Below are 25,148 nucleotides of genomic sequence, written 5' to 3'. Positions count from 1 at the left end.
GCTGGGGATCAAGCCTGCAACCGAGGTACATGCCCTTGGCTGGAATGAAACCCGGACCCTTCAGTCCACAGGCCAACTCTAACCACTGAGCCAAACCGGCCAGGGCAATTTTTTTAGTGGTTCCATCTTTTCTTTCTTTCTTTCCAGATTTCTCTTATTTTATTTTCCATAGTCTGCCTGACACTGTCAATTTCATAAGTCCCCAAGGGTTTCAACCTGTTCTTGTTTCTGCTGATATAAGTACTGGGCTCCATTTCCTTATATGTTTGGTGATCTTTGTAAGGTCTTTTTGGTTAATCTTCATCTTGGATGAACTGGAGATCTAAACTGAGCCTGCTTTTCTCGAGAGGATTTGCTTTCCACTTCTGCCAGGAGCGCCACCACCCTGGATCTGCTTTTATTCTCACCCAGGGTCCCAAGTTCAATTTAGGTGTTCCCCTTCCCACCTCTCACCACAGCACATGTTGCTCATGGAGGCTCACTGGGCCCTTCAGAGACCTCCTCTCTTCTGGGGAGCAGAGGGGGAGGACTGAACTGTTACTTGCTTCTCCCTACTTTGCTAGCTTTGAGTTTTGAAGCAAGTCCATTAGCCTTGCTCCTTTGCAAAATGAGATTAATTCCTGCTTTCACAATGTTGTCATGAGGATTACAGACAATGACTGAAGTCAATGTCTGGTGCACACCAAGAGCTCAACACCCATCTATTCAAGTGCTCTGGATGCGCCCAGGGTTCTAAGGGTCCAGGCTTCCTGCCCATCCCACCCCTACAGAGAGGCCAGAGGTAAAACAGTACAACACAGATGCTTTATTTTTTACAAAACATGGAAATCCAGCCTCAGGTGGCTCAAGTAGTCCCATGGACACAGGAAAGAAGGAGAAGTTGGTGGGCCCTAGCATGGGACAAGTGACCAGGTCTCAAGCCCTTGCTGCTGGCTCCACTTCTGGCTAAGGGCTGCTCTTCTGCCTGCAGCCTGGGCCGGGTCCTGCCCGAGGCTTCCAGGCCTGTGGGAAGCTCAGACAGAGGATGCAATGGCTAAAGACCATCCCTGATGAAGTGGTGAGCAGCTCCAGGTCAATGGCCTTGTGGGCTTCTCCCCAAGCTCCAGCCTAGTTGCCTACCCCCCTTCAACTACCCTCCCTCTGGACACTAGCCCTGGGAAAGAACACACGAAGGCAAGAAGGGAGGAGGCCACTACCTAAATTTTTCCCTCCCTTTGTGGCCAAGTGGAGGAGTAGCTATGACCCTTTTTCAACTGAAAAACCACAGAGGAGCTGGAATGCTCATCAACTAAGAGAGGGTACCCTTTAAGGGTTATAAAGAAATCTGTCTAAAAAAACCCTATCTGAGCTCAAAGCATCAGTCCATTTCCCAGCCCTAGCCATATGCAGGGGTGAGAACCCAAAGGCAGCACTGCGAACCTGGCAGCTGTACACTGGGTCCCAGAGCTGCCTCTTGCCCAGTACCCTGAGGCAGCCAGGGCAGGGTCTGGGCAGGGCAGTGCCTATCTCCCAGGCTGCAGGCGGTTGTGGAGCTGTTCTGCCTGGGTCTTCAGACACTGGAATTCCTCCTGAATGAAGTCAGTCAGGGCTTTGCGCATCTCCACCTGAGAAGGACTGGAGCTGACCTGAAGCCCTCAAGGAGCTTTGCCCAGGGGCCCTGGAAGCCGAGGGTGCTGGGAGGGGTGAAGGACAGCCAGAGGGTAGCCTGGGGAAACTCACAGTGGACTTATTCTCTGCCCGGAGCCGCTCAAGCACAGGCAGGACGCTGAAGGGCTTCCCTATCAGCACGGTGATTTTCTGTGGGGGAACCAGCCACCAGGTGACAAGAACAGGGGGAGCGCCCACAGCCTCAGCCCAACCGCCCTGGGGAACCGGAAGCAGAGTCCTGCCCCTAACTTGCTAGGTACTCCCTCTGGTCACTCTCCCTCTTTAGAACGAGGCTTAATAGCACCCAAGAGCCTTCCCAGTCCTAGGGTCCATGCCTAGATGTCCTGTCCTGTCCTAACCCCAGGGACCACCCCTGCCACAGCCTGATTTCCTTTGCTCTCTTTCTATGGGGCTTGGTGCCAGAAAGGCCCTCTCAATGTTCCACTTGGTCACCCTGCTATAGCGTCAAACTCAGCTTCTCCTGAGTATGGCTTCAGTAATGCTGACTGGGAGACAAAGGGCAGATGGCAGGCAGGCAGGCATACAGACGAAGGTCAGCAGCTGCTACCTACCTGTCCAAAGCGGGGGAAGTATGGTGGGTTGTTAGGAAGGACGTCATTCATTCCTGCAGCACAGTGAACAGAAGGCTGGGAAGCAGGTGTGGGGTGGAACAGAGCAGCCCAGGTCCCCCACCCTGGACACCCTCTCCCTGCCACCCAGTGGAAACCACCCCCAAACACCTAGGGAAGCCCCTCTCCCTGCGTCCGTCCCTAGACTGCAGGCTTGCCCCAAGAGGGAGGCTCACCGACATGCCACAGCGGCAGGATAACAGGGTTGAGATGACACTCGGCAATCAGGCGCCCGATTCCTGCCCCACAGAGAGGCAGAAATGTTGGCGGAAGCAATGCTACAGTGCTAGCCTCTAGCAGGGGCTACCCTCCCCTCCCCCAGTTCAAACCAGCTCCCCCGGGCCAGCCCTTGGCTCAGCACCTGTCCCCTTGCTGCTGCTATCAACACATTCAACTGCCCCATATACCATGGTCCAACGGAGCCCAACAGGGCCAGCAGCCCTTACCCCACTTGAAGCGCAGGAACTCAGAGCTCATGTTCACTTTTCCTGGGTGTGGGAGGGAGACAGAGGGGAGGCTTTGGAGGAGAGTGGGGGTCTTGCCCATAATCTTGGCATTGTGACCCTGCCAACCCCACTCACCTTCTGGGAAGATGTGCACCCAGTCCCCACGGTTGAGCTTCTCCAAAATAAAGTCCATTCCCTTCTGGTAAACACCATCTCCTGCCAAGAAAAGGCGTCTCCCCATCAGTCCCCATTCTCCTAGGCCCCTCCTTCCCCCTCCCTCAAAATGAAGCAGCAGCTCAGGAACTTCGTCTTCCTCACAGAGACACCCTCCAATGACTGTCTCTCCTAAGCCTGCTCAGCCCCAGTGCACCACTTCACAGCCCTTGACATCCTTTGTTAAATATCCTCTAAACCTCTAAGTGCCTGCCACGTGCAAGGCATCATCATCACCTCAAACTGTCTCCTACTGAAATTCTGAACTTGACAATTCCTCCACTGACCTCCAACCTCACCTTTTGCCTGTTGGTCCCTCCAAAGCCTCACCATTCAGCCACAGGTATACACCTGCAGTACAGCCTCTAGCAAACCCCCGATCCATGCACTGCCCTCTCCAGCCAGGTGCCTGGAGCCTTCTTTCTCCTTGGGATGTGCCACTCTGGAGTGAGCCTACATCTGCTGCCCCTGGCCCAGAGGGTGCTGCTGGAGCAAATCAAGTCTATTCATGACTTCCAGCCTCACTTGGGCCCCAGATTCTGGACAGCAACCCTTTCTCGGGGTCTTGGCCAGGCCAGTTCTTGTAGCTATTCCTCACAGGCCTCCCAGCCTTGCCTGCACCCTCAGCCTCCTCCGTCCTGCTGGCCCCTTCCTCACAGGGCTCCCCCTGAAAACTAGACTCTCCATCTGATGGAACATATGGTGTTGCGAGTTGGGAAAAACTCAAACTCACTAGGCTGAAAAAACTGGAGCCGAACTGCCCCCAGTGCTAGCAGTACTCGCCATGCAGATGCCCCAAGACCAGGACACTGAACCCAGGCAACCCAGAGGTCAACAACAACGCAGACGTGGATGCCTAATTCTGCATGTGGGCTTTCAACTTGGAGCCATGTGGAGACAACTCATGACCACACAGTCATCGGCCTTGTCCATACAGTGGATAGAGACAAAGAAGGGGGAGGTTGAAGGAGCAGGAAAAACATCATCTGAGTAAGTAGAGTAGGTAAGGGCTACATCACAGAGGGAGAGACCCACACTGACATTATCTCGGGCCAAAGCACTAAGAAATGGACTTTTATTCTGTTCTCTGCAAGGCTGGGTCTTTGGAAGGTGCTAGTTAAGGTGCTAGCAGGAGTCTCAATCTAACCAGATGGGGACCTGGCCCAGCAGCTTCCTCAGGGGCTAGAGCTGGGAAGCATGGTGAGAATGGCAGTTTCCCCTCTTGGGACCGTGTTACCTGGTAGAGGTGGGCTTCAGGTATCTGCTCCTTCTCTACTAAAACCCACTGGTGCAACCGAGCCATCCAGCTTGAAATCGAAGTTTCAAAACAATGCTATGCTCTTGGAGCAACACTTCATAGTGTTTAGCTTTTGCAAATGCTCTTTCTACTCACTTGTAAAGCTTGTGCAAGATCACTCCAATACTTCATGTCATATCACAAGGCCTACGCTTGGTGGGGGGTTTCGAACACAGGAGCAAAGTATGCCAGATAGTTCCTTTGCTTGAACACGTTAGATCTTTGCTGTCCATCAAATGCATTTAATAAAAGGCTTGTCCCGGCCCACTTTCTCACACTGAAGGTGTTTAGGATTAAGATTTTACTTTCTGTTTTTACTTGTGCAATAAATCTTAGATGCAGGTCAAAAAGAAGAGACAAAAAGTGGACATGGGATGCCTCTGTCTAAGGTCACAGAAGGGAGGAACTGGGACTCAGGGATGAGGGTACAAGAGCAGAGTCCCCATCTCTCAGAACAGGGCATAATAAACAACTCCATGGTCACCAGCCATGACATTGTAGCCTCTGCTTGTGCTTTAGAGAAACGAGGCAGCCTCCAAAAGCAGCAAAATGAGAAAGCATTCTAGGAGGCGGTCTCTGGGGAGTAGTTTGAGGATTTGGAGGCATGGGTGTGGCAGCTTTTCATTTATTTGAGGTTCCTTTATTGAATTTTACCATGTTTTACTTTGACCAACTAGAAATAAAAAACTCCCCCTTGACACCTCTAACACCCTTTGGTTACTTTTTTTCTTTAATCCTCACTCGAGGATATATTTTTATCGATTTTAGAGAAAGAGAAAGGGGGAGAGAGACAGAGAGAGAAACACCAATCAATTGGCTGCTGCATGTGCCCGACCAGGGATCAAACCCACAACCTAGGTATGTGCCATGACCGGGAACTGAACTTGCAACCTCTCGGTGGCATGGGACGGCACTCCAACTAACTGAGCCACCCAGCCAGGGCCTTTGGTTACTTCTTCCTCTGTCTTCCTCACAACCAGTCTCTGGAAGGAGTGGCCACCCTTGCTGTCTCCCTTCCCGTCCCCTTTTCCAGTCCCCAGAAGCTCCTGTGGCTTTGCTTACTTCCTCTCTGGCCATTGCTTTCTGCTGCCTAGGTGACTTGTCTGTCCTTCTGAGCTCTGAGGTGCTGTTCTGGGCCCCTGCTCTCTCCCTGCTCTTCCGCTCCGCAATCTCACCTCTATGTTTGTGACTTAGTTTGTGGTTGAGTCCCAGTATCTTTATCCCCAACCGTTCGTTTGAGTTCCACAACTGCATACCCCACTGCCTCTGGAACTGCTCCCCTCCTTGCGTGACATGCTCTTCAGATGAAGCACATGCAAAACAGGATTCACCTCCCCTCCCAATCCCCTCATCCCATCCTCCAAGTGGCTCACTATCACCAGATGTCATCTAGTGTCATCTTTTTAAAAAATATGTTTTTAATGATTTTTAGAGAGAGGAAGGGAGAGGGATAGAGAGATAGAAACATCGATGAGAGAGAAACATCATCTATTGGCTGCCTCCTGCACGCCCCCTACTGGGTATTGAGCCTGCAACCCAGGCATGTGCCCTGACGGGGAATCGAACCATGACCTCCTGGTTCCCAGGTGGACGCTCAACCACTCACTGGCTGGGCACCCAGTGTAATCTTTGAGTTCTCATTTCCTCGCCTCCTCCCACACCCAGTCTATCAACAAGTTTTGTCAGCTCTGCCTCCCGAGCAGATCTCAAAGCAGCCCCCTTCTCAGGCTCTCCACAGTGACTCCCAGGGGCTGAGCTACAACCCTCTGCTGCCAGAATTGCTGGGACAGCCCCTAACCAGGCTCCCCACCTCCATCTGGCCCTGCTCCCATCCACCAGCCACTCCGTGACCAGGATGCTGTCTCTCTGAACCACATCACTATCCTGATGAGAGAACAGTCCAAAATTCTTAATTCCAGAACTTTCACATTCAGCCTGAAACCTGCACTTTCAACATTTATCAATTACCTCTCCAGTGCCTGGCACATGCTTCCCATGTCTAGAATGCTTTTCCTTTCATATTCTGTCTGGAAAAATTCTACTTCCCCAGAAGAAAGAGCAACTTGGATTTGAATCCTGGCTTTGCCACATGTCACCCAGTGACCTTGGCCAGCAGCTTAATCCTTCCGAGTTCCTTTATGGGGAGAATGGGAACCCAAATGGCCCCTACCTCCTGAGGCTCTCGAGAGGTGCTGAGTAGTCATTCAATGTTACACACCTCACTCCACAAGCATGTTTGTTCTCCCTACAGCCTGTAGCACATGCTGCCACCACCACAGATACCACTCTGCTACCAGTGAGTCTCTTAGCAAGTCCTCAAGAGAAGGCGCTGCAGACAATGCCTCCTTGAATTCTAATGCCAGAGCTCCAGTTTTGTACAACACTGAGGCAACTGCAGAGAGTCAAGCACTCTCCAAGAAACCACTGCTCCTCCAGCAAGGGAGCTGGGCCTCACGGTAGTGGGGCAGCACTTCCTGGCTCCCCGTACTCCCAGGATGCCTGTCCCACCTGGGTCCCTCCACTCCCAGTGTTGCCAAGTCAGAGGCACTGGCCACCAGGCTCTCTGCCCCAAGCGAGACCAGAGAAGCCTATAGAAGAATCTCTCTGCACCCACTGCCCCACCAGCCCCTCCCAGAGGAGTAGCTTACCTCGGCATACAGGCACGCACTTGCCCAAGCTGAAAAAGTGAGAGTGCAGCTCCTTGGTGAAACAGATGTCTGCAGCTGCAGGAGTCCTGGAGTGGGGACAGACGCAGTCATCCCTGCCTCCCCTGGACACTGCTTCCCGACCATCCCCCCAGCACGATGCATGACATCATCAGCAATGTGGAATGGAGGCACAAGAGGACCTTTGGGGCCCCACCCCATGCCCTGCCTGGACTGCTGGACGCCGCCTCCTGGGCAGAGCAGGAGGAAGGCAAATCTGGGCAGAGACGGGTGAGGCCTGCCCGGCCCATTGAGAGGGGCCCATTCCTCCTCACCAACGCATCAACTTCAGGTTCCAGATGTGGCGGAGTTTCAGGATCCCTAGAGGAGAAGAGGAAAGGCTTCATGCCCCAACTTACCTTGTTCCTAGGGAGCACCTTTTCCTGTCACCCCATTTCAGGGAATGAAGGACAAGGGCAGCAGCACTACTATTTCCCTATGGCCCAAAGTGGTATCTTCCAGACCCTTGAGCTGGACCCTCAAATTCTTTCTGGTTTCTTGCTCTGTCCCATTCCGCGTATCTTATTAGTCACCATGCCTGGTCTGCCTACCTCTCTAATATATTTGGACGGTGCCCTACTCTTCTATACCTCTCTTTCCAGTTTCACTGTAGTCCAGGCTACTGTAACGCTCTAAAGCCTCCTTCCTGGCCTCCTGGGATCTGGCTGCAGCACCTCACAGACCATTCTCTGCCCAGCAGCCAGGGTGAGCTCTGAAAGGCTCTGATTTGACCAGGTGATTCTCTGTGAACTCTAGGATAGTCTACCCTCCTGCGTTCAGCAGTGAAAGCTCTGGATACCCCTCTACCCAGCCATTTGGGTTATTGGAGCCAAGCAAATTCCTGTGAAGTCAGTTGAGCAGGAACTTCTAAGTGGGGAACCAGGCTCCCAAATAAGGCTGGTTGAAGGGTACAAACCCAGCCTGGGGCAAACCTCGAACGAGGATACAGGTCTCCCAGCCCCTAACCCAGAGTTTCCTTGAGAGGTCCTCAAATTTGTTCCCAAGACTCCAAGACTCTGTGGGACGTTCAAGGATTTAGAGATCAGAGAATTCCACAGGCCTGTCAGACCTTGCCCTGCAGCCATTTCCTCACTTCCTCATTCCCTCCAAATTTCTGAGGCCCTCTCCAAATCACCTTCCCTGAGAGGATGCTGAAGGGGTCACAAATCACACTTTCACTGCTGGGGACGGATGCCCCAGGAACAGGATGCCAGAGTTATGTGAAGAGCCCAGTGAGAAGTGAGTTTGTTCTGCTTCTTTGGCCATTTCCGGGGTTCTCTCCCTGCCTCCCTGTGCCCAGCACACTGGCCCGGGTACCCCAGAGATGAGGGTCATCCATGCAGGACTGGTGATTGGAGACAGTGATGAGGGGGGTGGCTGGGCCTCGGTTCTCGATGAGCTCATACAGCACCTCCTTGTTGTAGACGGTGAGGTGGTTCATGTACTCTGGGAGGGAGAGAAATAATGTGGGGGTCTCGGCCTCCTTCTCCCCTGGGGCCCAGGCCTCCCCCCAAACAAGCCCACTCACTGGTCCAGAAGCAGCTGTAGGTGCCCACCAGGCCCATGACAACGCTGCTGGCCAGGGTCCACGTGACCGGCGGCACCGCGGGGAACGGCCATTTCACACGCAGGGGCATCTCCCCCCACAGCCCCCGGCAGCCCGGACGTTACGCTGCCACGGGGCAGCCTGTGGGGCCGCTCTAGGTCTGTGTCCTCAACCGCTCCACAGCCCGGTCCCTAACAGGCCTACGCCACGGACGCGCGCCGCAGCTCAGCGCGACAGGGGACTCGACCAAGGTCACCTCGCGGGGCAGGCCAGATCCTGGCCTGGCCCCGCTCTCTCGCCACAGACGAGCCGCCACCGTGATCAGAAGTCGGGGATCGCTGTGAGGAACAGGAGGAGCTGGAGCCGGAAACCGCGCGCCCCACCCCCACCCCCACCCGCACCCGCGGAAAAGCGAGCCTGAAAAGGCCCCTCGCTCCTCCGCCGCCTGTCGCAAAACGCGCTCGGGCCGCTTGACGGCAGCGGGGGCAGTCCTAACTCTAACCCCGCCCGGCTCCAGCGCAGCCTCAGTTCGAGTCCGCCCGCCTGCTGCGGGTCCTTTTTTGTCTGAATTCCTGCCCAGAAAAATCATCGTACGTAACACGGGTTGCAGAGCTGGATTACCTGACACCACTCGAAGTCAGAGCTAGCGGAGGACTTTTATTTTCGTTCCCCCCCCCTTTATTTTTGTTGTAAAATTCATACAACATAGAATTAACCATTTTATAGCATTTTAAATGATATATTTTATGTATATAACATATACGTTGTTATATATTATGTACTCTTACGTAATTACAATATTACAGAATTGTACTAACTGTATAAGACATAATGGAACATGTCATGTAACATAAATGTAGCAATACATATACATAGTATGTTATATCACTTAATACATTTGCAGTGCTGTCAACCGCCACCTCTAACTATTCCAAAACATGTTCATCCCCAAAAGGAAGCCCTGTACTCCTCAAGAAGTCTGTTTTTTATTTTAAATCATAATTTTATTGATTTTAAAAATTTCCCAACCTGCTCATCATCACCCCCAATCCTGGCAACTGCCACACTGTCTTGATGACCACTTTACAATCATCAAGTGAAGATCCACCTCCCACCCTCAGACCCCTCCAGAGTCCCCTAGTCCCAAAACGGACAGTGCCGGACCCCACACGGTATTGAGCTGCCAGCTCTCTAATCCCCTTCTCTCGGGGACAGTTCTCGGTCCGCCCTTGGCTTCCACCACCGTGCCTATTTCCTGCACTAGCTCTAGCTGACTTTGGGTCTCCAGAGAGCTCAGGACTGTGCAGCCACACTGAAGCCAGGCCCAAGGACGCGGAGAGAAGGCTCTTGTCCTCGGGTGTGCCTAGGCGCTCCGTGGGGCTTCCCCACGTCGCGCACGAGCTCCAGTTTTTGCGCCTTCTCTCACCAGAAAATGCCTGGAGAACAGGGAACGGAGAACCGGCTGAGCGCCGGGCTGGGAGAATGCAGCTCAGGGTTTGCGCTCAGGCGCCAGTTCCTCCTCGCCGCCCTCGGTACTGGCAACCACTTATCGACCGGCTGCTGCCACTCGATCTCTCTCTGTGACTCACAGGTCGGTCATCTTCCCGCAGCTCCAGGCGCCCCCGCCCGGTCCCACGCAGCTGGGTGAAGGCTGGGTCTGGTGGGAAAATGGGCGGGGAAGTCTGCTGTTCACAGACAGGGCGCGGGTCTTACTTGCAAAAGCCTGGGCGGAGCCGGAACTAGTCCTGCCTGCCGGGAGGGTAGGGCGGCCAGTCTGGCCCCGACGAGTGCGGTGGAAAGACAGCCTGTTCCTCTTTTCTCCTCTCCGGTCCCTGCCAGGCAGCTGCTGCGATTCCGTGGGGTGCCTTGATCCGCTTACAGCCGAGGCAGGTGTGTAGACAAGCTGGTCCGAGCAGGTATGGAAGCCCTCTGGGCAAAGGGAAGGACGAAGTTGCTGTTCACCCCCGAGGTGGGGGGTAGTAGGAGGGGAAGGGAACCCCGAGGCCTGGTGTTGGGAGCACAGGCTGCGCTTTGGGCTGAGGCCAGGTACAGTCACTCTCTGGTTCTTCTTGTCCTCCACCCTCCTGACCCTCCTGGCCCTCCTGGCCCTCCTGGGTGCCCCTGGCCCTAGAGCCTCCAAGCCTGCCCTTGCCAGCCCAGGGCTGCCCAGACACCCACATACATCCCAGAATAGGCACCAGGGCAGGATACCCAAACTAGCATGAGTGACAGAGCAGGTGACATGGAAGAAACAGGCATTGAGCCCAGCCAGCAGAGTGAAGATGTGCAGAGGAGCCATGACAGATAAACAGAGAAGAGAGGCCAAGAAAAACAGAGGCACCTGAGCTGGTTTGGCTCAGTGGTTAGAACGTTGGCCTGTGAACTGAAGGGTCCCAGGTTCGATTCCGGCCAAGGGCAACCTTGGTTGCAGGCTCAATCCAGTCGATGTGTCTCTGTCATGCTGATGTTTCTCTCTCTCTCCCTTCCACTTACTCTGAAAAGCAATGGGGGGAAAAAGAAATCCTTGGGTGAGGATTAAAAAAATAAAAGTTACTACTTTAAAAAAGAAAAGAAAAACAGAGGCAGGTAGAGCCTGATAGAGGCAGAAAGTGAGTCCCAGGGGGAAGGTGACAAGATGACAGAGAAGACCAGGCAGACAGAAGTAGATATCTCTGAATGAGAGCCACATGAACAGGGCGGATCAAGGAGCTGAACCCTAAAGAACAAAGTCTGGGTGAGTCTGAGACAAAGATAAACTGAGAGACCCTCAGGGAGAAGAAGAGGGCTCCAGTTCATAAGATGAACAAGATAGGAAAGGAGACCCATCAAACACTGCAGTAGGGTGATTTGGTGTATCTGAGATAATTTTAAATGCATATGCCCTTGAACCTAGCAATTGCACTGCTGAGAATTTATCCTTAAGATAACTTCTCACGCTCTGGCTGGGTAGTCAGATGGTTAGAGCATTGTCCCGCTATGCCAGGGGTGGAGAACCTTTTTTCTGCCAAGGGCAGATATTTGGGTATTAATAACATCATTTGCAGACCATACAAAATTATCAATTTAAAAATTAGCTATGGCCCGGCCAGCGTGGCTTAGTGGTTTAGCGTTGACCTATGAACTGGGAGGTCACGGTTCGATTCCGGGTCAGGGAACATGCCCGGGTTTCAGGCTCCATCCCCAGTGTGGGGCGTGCAGGAGGCAGCCGATCAATGACTCTCTCATCATTGATGTTTCTCTCTCTCTCTCTCCCTCTCCCTTCCTTTCTCTGAAATCAATAAAAACGTATTTTAAAAAATTAGCTATGAAAAAAGTTCCTAGATTTATTGAATTTTGAATCCCTGCAGTTCCCTTGGCAGAGCCAGACCAAATGATTTCTTTCCTTCCTTTTTTTTTTCTTTTTTAATCCTCACCCAAGGGTATTTTTTGAGGATATTTTTCCCATTGCTTTTCAGAGAAAGTGGAAGGGAGAGAGAAACAGCAATGTGAGACAGACACGTCCATTGGTTGCCTTCCCTACCCACCCCAACTGGGGCTAGGGATCGAGGCTGCAACCGAGATACCTATACTTGGTATCAAACCCAGGAACCTTCAGTCCATGGCCTGACGCTCTAACCACTGAGCATAACCGGCTAGGGCCAGACCAAATGATTTCCCGGCCCGCGGGCTGGACGCTCCCCACCCTTGTCATACACCAAGGTTTCAGGTTTGATCCCCAGTTAGGCCACAACCAATGAATGCATAAAAAAGTGGAACAGCAAATCAAAGTTTCTCTCTTTCTCCCTTCCTCTCTCTTTAAAATAAATTTTAAATTAAAAAAAACCCCATAATATCTCAGAAGCAGAGAGAGAAAGATTCATGAAAATGGCCCTCCTACTGGTCGTGAGAAGCTGGGATCAACCCTGAGGTCGAATCCTTGTGCACTGCTGGTGGGAGTGTAAGTTGGTGCAGCTGCTATTGAAAATAGTATGGCACTTCCTCAGTAAATTAAACAGGGAGTTTCCATGTGGCTCAGCAATTCCACTTCTGCATATATACCCAAAAGAATTGAAAGGAGGAACCTGAAAAGATATTTGTACACTCACGTTCATAGCAGCATTACTCACGGTAGCCAAAAGGTGGAAGCGGCCCAAGTGTCCATTTATAGAGGAATGGACGAGCCAGGTGTGGTCTATCCATACGGTGGGATATTATTGAGCCTTAACAAGAAAGGAAATTTTGTCTACGGTCATACCACCCTGAATGCACCTGATCTCACCTGATCTTGGAAGCTGAGCAGGGTCGGGCCTGGTTAGGACTTGGGTGGGAGACCCCTTGGGAATACCGGGTGCTGTAGGCTTAAAAAAAGGAAAAACAAGGCCCTGGCCGGTGTGGCCCAGTTGGTTGAACATCATCCTGTGCACCAGTTTGATTCCTGGTCAGGGCACATGCCCAGGTTGCGGGTTGGGGAGGCAACAAATCCATGTTTCTCTCTCCCTCCCTCTCTCTCTCAAATCAATACAAAATCTTTTTAAAAAGGAAACTTTGACACATGCTACAACATGGGTGAACCTTGAGGACATTATACTAAGTGAAATAGGCCAGACACAAAAGGACAAATAGTGTATGACTCCATTCTGTGAGGTCCCTGGAGGAGTCAAACTCAGAGAGACAGAAAGTAGAGTGGTTGGTGTCAGGGGCTAGGGAGGGGGCTGTGGGTTAGTGTCTAATGGGGACAGGGTTTCAGCTGGGGAAGATGGAAAGTTCTGGGGAATGAATGGTGGTGATGGCTGCACAACAATGTGAATGTATTTAACACCACCAAACTGGTTGAGATGTTAAATTCCATGCTATGTGTATTTTACCACAATTCAAAGAATGAGGCCAAGCCATATGTGCCGGTGTCAGGTATTCACAAAGAGAAAAGGCAGGAAATCTGCGACACTGGCAGTTCTAGGGGGCTGGCGCCGGGCAGCAGGATGAGCATTACTTTGTCCTTAACACCATGTCCTTCTGAAACCAGAACCAAGCCCAGCTGGGACTACACACTGGGGCAACCTGGATTCCTCCAGAAGGTCCCAGCAACCCAAACACGGCCATGCACTGCTCAGCTGTGCTCCTGCTCCTGGTTGGTGTGGCTGAGGCCTTTCGCATCTGTGCCTTCAACGCCCAACGGCTGACACTTGCCAAGGTGGCCAGGGAGCACGTGATGGATACCTTAGTTCGGGTAGGTTCACCACTGTAGGGAAGCTGCACTCCTGAGGACAAGCCAAAGCCCACAGCCCTGCAGACACCGGGGCATGTCCCAGGAAAGGGGGGACATCAAGAGACGTGGGTGCAGAGATATTGAGCAAGCTCCTCCCCTGTCACTGGCCTGAGTCTCTTCCTCTGTAAAATGGGTGCAGTGTGGGTGGGGATGGCACTTGGTTTTCTCCCAGGTCTTTTCTAGTCCCACTGCTCTCTGTGGGCCACATCCAGCACACTGTGCCACTCTTACCCACATCATTGGTCAGTGCCAGTTTCTCAGGGACTCTACCCTCATCCTGGAGCAGCTGGCACTGAGTGGGGCCAGCCTTCCTGGTGTCCTGCAGATCCTGGCTCGCTGTGACATCATGGTGCTACAGGAGGTGGTTGACTCTTCTGGCAGTGCCGTCTCCCTCCTTCTTCGAGAACTCAACCGGTGAGCCGGGCTCTGTGGATCTAATCTGGGCCTACCCTTGAGCCTCAGGACCCCTGACCCTGCGCTCCCTTTCTTGGAAGGTTTGATGGCTCCGGGCCGTACAGCTCCCTGAGCAGCCCCTTGCTGGGGCGCAGCACATACATGGAGAAGTACGTGTACATCTACCGGTAAGCGCAGCCGGTGACCAGGGCAGCCTTGGCACCTGGCCCACTATGAGACAGCTGAGTAGTCCTAAGGGCTACAGGCCCCTTCCTCCTGGGGCAGCCCTCACCTTCTTGGCGTACTTTTTCTCCTCGACCGGTTTATTCTGGGCGCTGCCTCTCCCCTACCCTTGCCAGCTTTGGTGTTCACATGTCTCTACAATAGGCCTTCTCCATGCACAGATGTCGGGCCCCCCTGCCTTTCTCCTGTGGAAGCCACCGGGGCTCAGGGCGTGTCTTGCCCTGTTTGAGAGTGGCTGGCTGCAGCTTCTGGGAAGAGGCTCAGCCATGGCCCGTCGTGGCCTCTGGTGGACACGGTTTCCAGAAATAGCTCTAAGATCCCGTGAGGACAGCTTGCGGGGAGCCCTTTGGGGTCAGGATCGAGAGGGCAAGGGGAACTGCCAAGGAAGGAGACATTTCTTTATATAGATGGAAGTATATAATGTCTAGAAATCACTCCAAGATAATGGGGGAAGAGTGCCCACACAGGAATGCTCATAGCAGCACCGCTCATAACCCCTCAGAGTGGAAGTGACCCAAGTGTCCATCAGCTGATGACTGGGTAAATAAAAGGTGGTCTCTCTATCCAATGGAATATGATTCAGCCATAAGAGGGAATGAAATACTGAGCCATGCTGCAACATGGGTGAACCTTGCAATCCTATGCTAAGGGAAAGAAGCCAGATACAGAAGACCACATATTTGATTACATTCACATGAAATATCCAGAATAGGCAAATCTAGAGACAGAAAATAGATGAGTGGCTGCCGGGGGCTTAGGGGGAGGAGAGTGGGAAGTGACTGCTTATGGGAACAGTTTCTTTATTGGGGTGTTAAGAATGTTCTAAAATTGTGGTGATGGTTATACAACCTTGTGAATGTACTAAATGACACTGGAATGTTGTATGTGAGTTTTATTGAAAAAATTCTAGAAAAAAAGACTAGGAAGGCTGTGCCCACATGCAACAGAGCTGAAGGTGGAAAGTCCCCTCCCTGAGTGCCAACTCTGATGTTGGCACTTGCAAACCAAAATCAGTGATGTGGGGCCACTGCTTCCTAACTCTTGGTCCCCCAGGTCACAAAAGACACAGGTCCTGGATCACTACGTGTATGATGACAAGGATGACCTCTTTGCTCGAGAGCCCTTTGTGGCCAAGTTCACTTTGCCCAGCAAGGGTAGGAAGGGAAGAGGGGTGGCTCTGTTATGGGGGAGTGGGAAGGAGGGTCTGGCTGGCTCTACTGGGGGCTTGGTTACTGAGAAGAGGCTGTGTGGAGAAGGGCCAGGAATGGGTGGGAGCCCTCCATCCCTGGGGCCTTGTAGTCCTTCCTAGCTTGGTGTTGGTCCCCCTACACACCACTCCGAAGGCTGTAGAAAAGGAGCTGAACGCCCTGTATGACGTGTTTCTGGATGTCTCCCAGCACTGGCAGAGCGAGGTAGGGCTGGGCAGATTGCATGGGAGAGATGGGGACCAGATGGCAAGGGTGGCCTGGCCCAACAGCTGACCCCCTCTCCAGGACATAATCCTGCTTGGGGACTTCAATGCTGACTGTACTTCACTGCCCAAAAAGCGCCTGGGCGAGCTGGTGCTGCGGACTCGGTCAGACTTTCACTGGGCGATTGCTGATGGGGAGGACACCACAGTGCGGGCCAGCACCCATTGTGCCTATGACCGCATAGTGCTGCATGGAGAGCGCTGCCAGAGCCTGCTACGCATGGCAGCTGCCTTCAACTTCCCCAGGACGTTCCAGCTCACTGAGGAGGAGGTAAAGGGATGAAGCAGGAATGGTCACAGGGAGGTCTTTCAGCCCTGACATTTTGTCCTTCTGTCCACCCCCAGGCCCTCAACATCAGTGACCACTACTCTGTGGAGGTAGAGCTGAGCCGGGCAGCGCACAAGATCCAGCCCCTCAGCCTGGCCACTCTGTTGCTGCCATTGCTGCTGCTGCCATTCCTGCCCCCCCAAATGGGCCTGGTGGCCTAAACCTCACCCCCACCCTGGTGCCTGCTGCCCACAGATGTAATGACTACACTGCCTTCAGGACTCAAACCCTAGCCTCTCCTGTCCCTCTGCCCTGGGGCCAAAGCAACTTCTCAGGGGCTTTGACTGCAGCCCTGCCCTGCCCTGCCCTATTGGACTGCAGCCCTCTGCCTTTTCTTTGGTTTGGCTTATGTTCTTCTGTTGGGCCTGTGCCTGGCATTAGAATGTGCAAGAGGAAGGCAGAGGCCCTGAGGCTGGAGCCTGGTATCTTTCCCCCAGGTAGTGTCAGGAGTGGGGACAGGACAGGCTCCAGGGCTAAGGGGGGGGAAAAGGGCTCAGAAAAGGGAATCACAACATGAAAAATTATGACAAAAAGGAAACACATACACACTGAGAACAAAAAGCTAGACAGGAGTGACACTACATGTGTGTAGCAGATACATCAATGGGCCACCTTTATTGTACATGGGATTCACATGAACCAGTGAAGATCCCAGTAGATACAAGAATGTAAATAAGCAGTTCACACACACACACACACACACACACACACACACACACTAGTGAAAAAACGGCTGATGCATTTAAGCTCATTTGTAATCTCATGAAAATAGCTGCAAACAGCCCTAATGCCTGTGGTGAAGCCCATGAGGTGCAATCAGTTCATGTTGGCACCATTCATAGGGTGTGGCCCCAGGGAGAGTGGCTACAGGTGCACAGAAAATATATGAACCAGTTATCACACAACTAATAGCTATAATTGTAAGAAATTCTTAACTTTTTAAGCATGATGTTTGCTTTGTGAAGCAGTCATATTAGTGGTGGTCACTGTGTCCCTATGTTACACTATCAGCAAATGGAACAAGCAGATTTCCTTGGGATGTGTTAGAACAGTCCCACAATAAGTGTGAGAGGGCATGAACAGGTGGCCTGAAAAGGACATGAAGTCAGAGAGGGACCTAGCTAACTCCAGGACTGCTCCATTTTCCAGAAAACAGAGCTCAGTAAAAACAGCTACTTCCCTAGCCAGGTTGCTCAGTTGGTTAGACCATCTTCCGGATAAGCCAAGGTTGCTGGTTTGATCCCCAGTTAGGGCACCTACAAGAAGCAACCAATGAAGGCATAACTAAGTGGAACAACAAATTGATGTTTCTTTCCCTTCCTCTCTCTCAAAACCAATAAAATATTTTTTTAAAAAGATAACATCTTGAGAGGGGCGTGGTCACAAAGCACTGGCTTCCATCCCACAGATGGAAGGGTGAGAACATGTGCACGTGGGAGGTTGAAGGCATATTGTCACTCATGGATTTCCTGTGGGAGATGAACGTCTATAGTGTGTCTGCCAGGGTGTGAGGGCAAGGTGGGCATGGCTGCTGTGCAGCTGGCCTCCCCACTGGACCTTTGATGGGCAGAGGCTGTGCGAGAACATCCACGTTTGGCTCCCTGCCTATGCTGTCCGTCATTTCATCCGTATCCAGGACGCCCTGGAGATCACAATCACATTCAAACTGGTGAAGTCTCAGTTGGTGTGTGAGGGTTTCAACATGGGTGTTATTGCTGACTCACTCTTTGTGCTGGACAACCAGACCCAGGCCTTCCGGCCCCTGACACAGGAAATATACCAGGCTGTGTGAGGGTACCTGGAAACTCTGAACATCTGGCCAGCCAACAGAACATCTGAAGGGGCACGACCCAGTGCTGACCACTGTCAAAAAATAAACAAACAGAGGCACTTTAAAATGGAGCTAGAGTTGCCATGCCAGAGGAACTACCTTGCATGTCCTATGTCTCAAGCCTTTTGAATGTTGAAACAGGGCCTAATCAACCTTGTGTCCTGAAGAACTGTTTGCAAGAATAACAAGAAAGCAGTTATTATGACTACTGGACTGATGACTACAGGACTGAGAAACTAAAAACATTGTTTAAGCCCGGCTGGTGTGGCTCAGCAGTTGAGCATGGACCCACGATTAGGAGATGGTGGTTTGATTCCCGGTCAGGGTACATGCCCAGGCTGGGGGCTCAATCCCCTGTCGGGGGCATGCAGGGGGCAGCCGATTAATGACTCATCATTGATGTTTCTATCTCTCCTTCTCCCTTCCTCTCTCTGAAACCAATAAAAACATTTAAAAACAAAAAAATTGTTTAGAATTAACATCACCAAGCTATCTGCACTGAAAGCAATGCCTTCCTTCTGTGAAGTAATTGTTCCCCTTCCCTTTTTCATAAATACCCCTTGCCTTTGCCTCCTAATCCAAACACTATTTGGGCCTCTGCCTGAATCAGTGCTTCCGGAATGGCTATTCTTTTTCTTTTTCCCCTCCAACCTAAAAAAACACTAGTTTCCTCCCCCCTCCCAAAAATAGAAAAAGATAATATCTCAGAAGTGGAGAGAGAAAGATTCATGAAAATGGCCCTCCTACTGGTCGTGAGAAGCTGGGATCAACCCTGAGGTCGAATCCTTGTGCACTGCTGGTGGGAGTGTAAATTGGTGCAGCTGCTATGGAAAATAGTATGGCACTTCCTCAGTAAATTAAACAGGGAGTTTCCATGTGGCTCAGCAATTCCACTTCTGCATATATACCCAAAAGAATTGAAAGGAGGAACCTGAAAAGATATTTGTACACTCACGTTCATAGCAGCATTACTCACGGTAGCCAAAAGGTGGAAGCGGCCCAAGTGTCCATTTATAGAGGAATGGACGAGCCAGGTGTGGTCTATCCATACGGTGGGATATTATTGAGCCTTAACAAGAAAGGAAATTTTGTCTACGGTCATACCACCCTGAATGCACCTGATCTCACCTGATCTTGGAAGCTGAGCAGGGTCGGGCCTGGTTAGGACTTGGGTGGGAGACCCCTTGGGAATACCGGGTGCTGTAGGCTTAAAAAAAGGAAAAACAAGGCCCTGGCCGGTGTGGCCCAGTTGGTTGAACATCATCCTGTGCACCAGTTTGATTCCTGGTCAGGGCACATGCCCAGGTTGCGGGTTGGGGAGGCAACAAATCCATGTTTCTCTCTCCCTCCCTCTCTCTCTCAAATCAATACAAAATCTTTTTAAAAAGGAAACTTTGACACATGCTACAACATGGGTGAACCTTGAGGACATTATACTAAGTGAAATAGGCCAGACACAAAAGGACAAATAGTGTATGACTCCATTCTGTGAGGTCCCTGGAGGAGTCAAACTCAGAGAGACAGAAAGTAGAGTGGTTGGTGTCAGGGGCTAGGGAGGGGGCTGTGGGTTAGTGTCTAATGGGGACAGGGTTTCAGCTGGGGAAGATGGAAAGTTCTGGGGAATGAATGGTGGTGATGGCTGCACAACAATGTGAATGTATTTAACACCACCAAACTGGTTGAGATGTTAAATTCCATGCTATGTGTATTTTACCACAATTCAAAGAATGAGGCCGAGCCATATGTGCCGGTGTCAGGTATTCACAAAGAGAAAAGGCAGGAAATCTGCGACACTGGCAGTTCTAGGGGGCTGGCGCCGGGCAGCAGGATGAGCATTACTTTGTCCTTAACACCATGTCCTTCTGAAACCAGAACCAAGCCCAGCTGGGACTACACACTGGGGCAACCTGGATTCCTCCAGAAGGTCCCAGCAACCCAAACACGGCCATGCACTGCTCAGCTGTGCTCCTGCTCCTGGTTGGTGTGGCTGAGGCCTTTCGCATCTGTGCCTTCAACGCCCAACGGCTGACACTTGCCAAGGTGGCCAGGGAGCACGTGATGGATACCTTAGTTCGGGTAGGTTCACCACTGTAGGGAAGCTGCACTCCTGAGGACAAGCCAAAGCCCACAGCCCTGCAGACACCGGGGCATGTCCCAGGAAAGGGGGGACATCAAGAGACGTGGGTGCAGAGATATTGAGCAAGCTCCTCCCCTGTCACTGGCCTGAGTCTCTTCCTCTGTAAAATGGGTGCAGTGTGGGTGGGGATGGCACTTGGTTTTCTCCCAGGTCTTTTCTAGTCCCACTGCTCTCTGTGGGCCACATCCAGCACACTGTGCCACTCTTACCCACATCATTGGTCAGTGCCAGTTTCTCAGGGACTCCACCCTCATCCTGGAGCAGCTGGCACTGAGTGGAGCCAGCCTTCCTGGTATCCTACAGGTCCCAGATCTAGCCCCAAGGGAGAGTGGTTACCAAAGCTACAAATGCAGAGAAAATACATGAACCAACCATAATGCAACTAATAGCTAGAAGAAATTCTTACCACTTTAAAACATGTATCTTTATTGATTTCAGAGTGAAATGGAGAAACATCAACGATGAGTCACTGATCCGCTGCCTCTTGCATGGCCCTGCCCCCCCAGGAACAAGCCCACAACTGGGGCATGTGTCATGACTGGGAATTGAAGGATCCTAGGTTGATGCTCAACCACTGAGCTACTCCAACCAGGCAAGAAATTAACTTTTTACAGGTTTGCTTTGTGAAACAGTCATATTAATGGTGGTCACTGTGTCCCTGTTACACATCAGCAAATGGAACAAGCAGGTTTCCTTGGAATGTTGGAACAGCCACACAGTAAGTCTAAGAGGGCCTGAACAGGTGGCCTGAAAAGGACATAAAGTCAAGGTTACTTAGCTAACTTCAGGACTGCTCCATTTCCAGAGAACAGGGCTCTGTCAAAACAGCTAGTACCCTGGCCAGGTTGCTCAATTGGTTAGAGCATCTTCCAGATATGTCAAAGTTCCCGGTTTGATCACCGGTCAGAGCATGAATGAGAACCAGTGATGGATGGGTGGAGCAAAGTTGATATATCCCTCTCTAAAAATCAATATATAAAAATTGAAAAACAGCTAGCAAGGCATCAAAGCCATTAAGTTAAAGTTGCAGTCATATTTATGGCTTGGGGCTGCACACTATTTGCCTAAAGGTCTCCTGTTGCAAAGCTCTATGGGACATTTGGGGAATAAACTGGATGACCTGGAGGGTTTGTTAAAATATGGCTGTGACCATGCCCAGATGGATTCAGCTCTTCCCCATTCCCTGTGATACTGCTGTCTTGGGACCCATGGGCAAAGATCCCCCACCAGCCCAAGGGTCACCTTAAGCCACAAGCCCTTTATCACCCAGGGAAGGGCACTTTATAACCATGGCCTGAAGCTTTTGAAACCTACCACCTCTGGTCTAGGCAGGTAGAAGTCATGTTCTAAGTAGGCTCTGCTGGGCCCTGATCTGTTGTCAGACATTTTTGCAAGACAAAGGACAGTTATCCTGCAGTTCCCAGAGGCTCCCCCATACCCCATGAATCCAGATGCAAAGACATGGACAGGAAGTAGGATTTATTGGTGGGTGTAAGGTGGGGGCAGCACTGAAACTCTCACGAGTGCAGGGCCCGCCATTTGTCCAGGGGACCACGATTAGGGATGTATTTGACTCCACAGCCATCTGGGATGAGCCGCTTTTCAGCCACCATGTCTTCAAACTCATCCGCGTTAAATTTAGTAAAACCCCACTTCTTGGAGATATGAATCTGAGGAGAAACAAAGAATTGAGTCCAGGGATTTGGGGACTGGGGCAAGTTAAGAAGGAACCAAGACTGTGGCACTAACCTTCTGGCGGCCAGGGAACTTGAACTTGGCTCTGCGTAGGGCCTCAATCACATGTTCCTTGTTCTGCAGCTTGGTGCGGATGGACATGATGACTTGTCCAATGTGGACCCTGGCCACTGTGCCCTGGGGCTTTCCAAAGGCACCCCGCATACCTGTCTGGAGCCTAGATTGGTGACAGCATGAGCTCAGACATGAGTGTCCACCAGAAAGTGCTGTATCCAAGGTCCCTTAAGGCAACCCATACTTAACAACAGGTTGCATACACTACCAAGGATGCTACTGTTTGCAGCCATTGCACACCAGGCCCCCATGAGTAAAAGAGCATGGTCGGCTTAATTGGCTGCAGCGAACCCCAAAACAGACTAGACAGAATCCCTACCATGGTGCTAATGGGCTCATTTGAAGCCCTCCAACATAGAACTGCCCCAGCAACATGCTTGCAGTCAGACAGGTCATCAGGCTAGAAGCTGCTCCCTCCATCTGCCACCCAGAGGCTGCTAAGACTTAGTCATGATGCCCTTTTTGTGTTTATTTCTGGGAGTCAGTTCTAATTTACAAAGCAGTGGAAAAATTAGTGTCCATGATATCTTGCCAGCCACCTCTTTGCCCTAATACAATAATCCAGCTAAACAGAGGCCCTCAAGTTGTGGGAAACACCAGAGACCCAGGACCCAGCTCACCTGTCAGCCCCAGCACAGGACAACATCTTGTTGATTCGGATGACATGGAAGGGGTGGAGCCGCACTCGGATGTGAAAGCCATCTTTGCCACAGCTTTTCACCATGTACTTGTTGGCACAAATACGGGCAGCCTCCAGAGCTAGGTGGGAAGGAAGGCAGCAGAGTAAGGATGGGATATAAGCACTTTCCATGGTCTTTCCTGGCTCTTATGGGACATCTGTATTGCCTAGGTGAGTTTCAAAGAGGCTAACAATTGGGTGTTCATGATTAATAAACTGGTATAGTGAGGTCCGGATTTGGCTGGGGGAGCACATAGAAATAGGTGGGATTAACAAGGAATCCTGCACCTCACCTTCAGAAGAGAGCTGCTCATATTCATCTGACACCATGTGACCACAAAGTGGGAACTCATCCACTTTTGCCTTCTTCCGCCCCAGGTCAAAGATGCGGATCTTGGCATCTGGAAAAAAGCTTGGGTAAGTTGTGTGTGGGATGCCATTGACAACTGAGTCAGTGCAGTCAAACCAGTTGGGGAGCTCTTCCACAACTTACCAGGGACACCTCGGCAGAAGCGAGACTTTGGGTACGGCTTGTTCTTACAATACCGGTAACTGCAGTGGGGGAGAAAAAACCCAGGTTTGCAGGGATTCACAAGTGAACTCAACAAGTCACTTCCAGTGCTCCCCCCTTCCAAGTTAAAACCAAAGGAGGGCTGTGAAAGGGGGTAACAGCACAAATCAATCTGTAATCTGCCTCCACGTCTGGAAAGTGGCTCTAAAGCAAGACACAGTCACAACTAGGTGGCCAAAAGTTAAGAGGACAACCATGTTAGGAGCATATAGGAAAAAATACCATCCTTGACCAATTATTGGGTTTTAAACTTTCTATAAGGCCAACACTTTGAAACACTTTCCCAGTTAAAAAACCTCTCTCTTCCAGACACTGCTGACTACAAATTTGCCCTGTAAGAGTAGCAGAGTTCTGTGATCCAGATAGACTTTTGAACACGTGGCATTTCGCCTCCAAGCCACGTGAAGGGCTCCCGGCGCCCCCTGCAGGCCACAGAAGAATTCAGAGCTCTCACAGCTCGCAGCCCGGAAATAAGATGGGGATGGCACACAAAGGCCCAGAAGGCATTGAGCCTGAAAAGGTGGCGAATTTCCAGGACAAAGGGCGGAATGCAAGGCAGTTGTCGCTTCCAGCCTGAAACTGGCTCAGAAATGCAGTAAAGGGTCAACGCAACACCCCAACAAAATTTCGGAAGCGCTTAAAGAGCAGCATCAAGTTTTAAGTTAAAGAGCCACATGATATAAACGAAGACCTAAAGAGACGCGTAAAGTACAGAGGAAAACGTTAAGTCCGTTCCCAACATAGGAAAAGCTGCACTAGGAAGGCCCCACCCCATGGTTGCCTTCGGCGGCCAAATGCAGTTATCCCTCTTCCCAGCAGCGAAATTGCATGGATTCAGTACTCACCACCGGGCGGGCCGGCGACCCATGGCGACACCAGGATCTTCAGTGGCTGCAACGAAACAGAAAAAGTGGGAACAGAGAACGAAGAGAGGCTCTAACCACGTAAGAGAAATGGGAAGGGCTCGGCAGGAACCTACAACCGACACTACTCACCACGCCGAAGGGAAAGACGCTCCCACGCCTGCGCATGCCTTATATAGGCCGTCTATCTTCGCGCGTAGGAACCATAGAGTCCTGACGAGGGCGGGTGGACGCTCTGTCAGACTTGCAGACCATAGACGCAAAGACGCTCTGCGCCTGCGTGCAGGCAGCCGGATACATGCGCAGAACGGGAAAGAGGCGGAGCGCCTGACAGTTGTGGACAGCTAGCAAATGGGTGCCAGCCACATCAGCACGGGAAACCCTTGCCCAACTGGCCATCTTGGGCGTAGAACTCGGCCCGAGGTTTTGCTCTAACTATGAAAAACTTTTGTTCTTAGAGTTGAAAGAGGGGCAGTACCCCCGAATGGGGCTCACGGCGGCTGTGCGCAGTGTTCCGGGGGTTCGCCTTGCCGTGACACGCTCTCTGTGCCTCCCTCTGGGTTCCAGGGCCGGCAGGGGACGCGCCGTGCTGGAGCCTCGACCTGCATTCCTTTGTCGATGGGGAGGCTGAAACCCGAAGCCCGCCACCCCCCCCACCCCCGCCGTAACCTAAGAGCCCGCATCCGGCTTTGCTCACTGTGAGCCCTGCTCCATGTCTGTTACCGGAGAATTGGGGCGTAGCCTGCGCCGGTCCCGGGTGTTCTGCCCCCGCCCGCAGGACAAAAGCTGATAAGCAGCCTCCACCAAAATCCAGGGCCCAGGAGACCCCGTGAGCACCGTTGGGCCCTCTTTGCCCACCCTGACTGGGCAGAGAAAAGAGACTTTGTGCCCATGGTGACTTGGAGAAAAGAGGGCTTCGACCCCTTATAGCAAAGGGCGCAATTACTCTGTCTCCTGCCCCGCCCAGTCCAGGCCTCAGAGCAGCATTCACCCTTCCAGGGCCCAGAATGTGTCCCCCCTCCCCCCACACACACTCCTTGCCAAGACCACTATGGTCCAGTGCCTCTTGAGTGTGACTGGATGGTTCTCTGTAAA

General features: G+C 51.8%; 3 protein-coding genes, 1 non-coding gene and 2 pseudogenes across 9 annotated transcripts; 3 read left to right on the top strand and 3 right to left on the bottom strand.

Moving 5' to 3' along the window:
• Positions 1–785: 785 nt before the first annotated feature.
• On the bottom strand, positions 786–8,847 carry TAFAZZIN (tafazzin, phospholipid-lysophospholipid transacylase). 6 transcript variants are annotated; one of them, XM_087829315.1, is made up of 11 exons: positions 8,466–8,847; positions 8,255–8,383; positions 7,854–7,997; positions 7,213–7,258; positions 6,881–6,966; positions 2,858–2,938; positions 2,723–2,764; positions 2,453–2,515; positions 2,220–2,272; positions 1,720–1,797; positions 786–1,604 (listed from the first exon to the last, which is right to left on the bottom strand). In XM_087829315.1, the coding sequence occupies exons 1-11, from the start codon at positions 8,572–8,574 to the stop codon at positions 1,503–1,505; spliced, it is 933 nt and encodes a 310-aa protein (XP_087685441.1). In that variant the 5' UTR covers positions 8,575–8,847; the 3' UTR covers positions 786–1,502. The 6 variants fall into 6 exon arrangements, with proteins under 6 accessions (XP_087685441.1, XP_016077429.1, XP_087685438.1 ...); XM_016221943.2 differs by lacking the exon at positions 7,854–7,997; XM_087829312.1 differs by lacking the exon at positions 7,854–7,997 and having other exon boundaries at positions 2,723–2,938.
• A 1,438-nt stretch (positions 8,848–10,285) lies between these two features.
• Positions 10,286–18,451, top strand: DNASE1L1 (deoxyribonuclease 1 like 1). The gene is made up of 8 exons (XM_016221925.2): positions 10,286–10,399; positions 13,486–13,689; positions 14,054–14,142; positions 14,223–14,309; positions 15,418–15,518; positions 15,664–15,776; positions 15,858–16,106; positions 16,181–18,451. The coding sequence occupies exons 2-8, from the start codon at positions 13,561–13,563 to the stop codon at positions 16,322–16,324; spliced, it is 912 nt and encodes a 303-aa protein (XP_016077411.1). The 5' UTR covers positions 10,286–10,399; positions 13,486–13,560; the 3' UTR covers positions 16,325–18,451.
• LOC148090539 (5S ribosomal RNA) lies at positions 12,704–12,822 on the top strand (annotated as a pseudogene).
• Positions 18,452–19,084: 633 nt separating the features above from the next.
• On the top strand, positions 19,085–19,203 carry LOC148090538 (5S ribosomal RNA; annotated as a pseudogene).
• Positions 19,204–21,595: 2,392 nt separating this feature from the next.
• RPL10 (ribosomal protein L10) lies at positions 21,596–24,206 on the bottom strand. The gene is made up of 7 exons (XM_016221941.2): positions 24,186–24,206; positions 24,036–24,081; positions 23,113–23,171; positions 22,913–23,020; positions 22,561–22,699; positions 21,881–22,043; positions 21,596–21,801 (listed from the first exon to the last, which is right to left on the bottom strand). The coding sequence occupies exons 2-7, from the start codon at positions 24,056–24,058 to the stop codon at positions 21,649–21,651; spliced, it is 645 nt and encodes a 214-aa protein (XP_016077427.1). The 5' UTR covers positions 24,059–24,081; positions 24,186–24,206; the 3' UTR covers positions 21,596–21,648.
• Positions 22,091–22,226, bottom strand: LOC148090537 (small nucleolar RNA SNORA70). Its single transcript, XR_015713765.1, has one exon. It is a non-coding gene; the product is annotated as a small nucleolar RNA SNORA70 (small nucleolar RNA).
• Positions 24,207–25,148: the final 942 nt, after the last annotated feature.

The sequence above is a fragment of the Miniopterus natalensis genome, chromosome X (genome assembly GCF_054644295.1).
Source record: "Miniopterus natalensis isolate mMinNat1 chromosome X, mMinNat1.hap1, whole genome shotgun sequence".
Taxonomy (NCBI): Eukaryota; Metazoa; Chordata; class Mammalia; order Chiroptera; family Miniopteridae; genus Miniopterus; species Miniopterus natalensis.
The sequence above is the reverse complement of the archived record's forward strand: the minus strand, read 5'-3'. Positions and strand labels throughout refer to the sequence as shown.

What these genes read in the sequence shown, in the direction of transcription:
- DNASE1L1 (XM_016221925.2), top strand. Translation starts at nt 13,561, where the DNA reads ATGCACTGCTCAGCTGTGCTCCTGCTCCTGGTTGGTGTGGCTGAGGCC. An exon ending in TGATGGATACCTTAGTTCGG is followed by an intron (nt 13,690 to 14,053) that starts GTAGGTTCACCA and finishes GGTGTCCTGCAG; the next exon opens with ATCCTGGCTCGCTGTGACAT. An exon ending in GTTCACTTTGCCCAGCAAGG is followed by an intron (nt 15,519 to 15,663) that starts GTAGGAAGGGAA and finishes GGGGCCTTGTAG; the next exon opens with TCCTTCCTAGCTTGGTGTTG.
- TAFAZZIN (XM_087829315.1), bottom strand. Translation starts at nt 8,574, where the DNA reads ATGCCCCTGCGTGTGAAATGGCCGTTCCCCGCGGTGCCGCCGGTCACG. An exon ending in GGATGACCCTCATCTCTGGG is followed by an intron (nt 7,998 to 8,254) that starts GTACCCGGGCCA and finishes AAGGTCTGACAG; the next exon opens with GCCTGTGGAATTCTCTGATC. An exon ending in CCTGCCGCTGTGGCATGTCG is followed by an intron (nt 2,273 to 2,452) that starts GTGAGCCTCCCT and finishes ACTGTGCTGCAG; the next exon opens with GAATGAATGACGTCCTTCCT.
- RPL10 (XM_016221941.2), bottom strand. Translation starts at nt 24,058, where the DNA reads ATGGGTCGCCGGCCCGCCCGGTG. An exon ending in TGAGCAGCTCTCTTCTGAAG is followed by an intron (nt 22,700 to 22,912) that starts GTGAGGTGCAGG and finishes CTTCCCACCTAG; the next exon opens with CTCTGGAGGCTGCCCGTATT. An exon ending in TCCTGTGCTGGGGCTGACAG is followed by an intron (nt 22,044 to 22,560) that starts GTGAGCTGGGTC and finishes TCACCAATCTAG; the next exon opens with GCTCCAGACAGGTATGCGGG.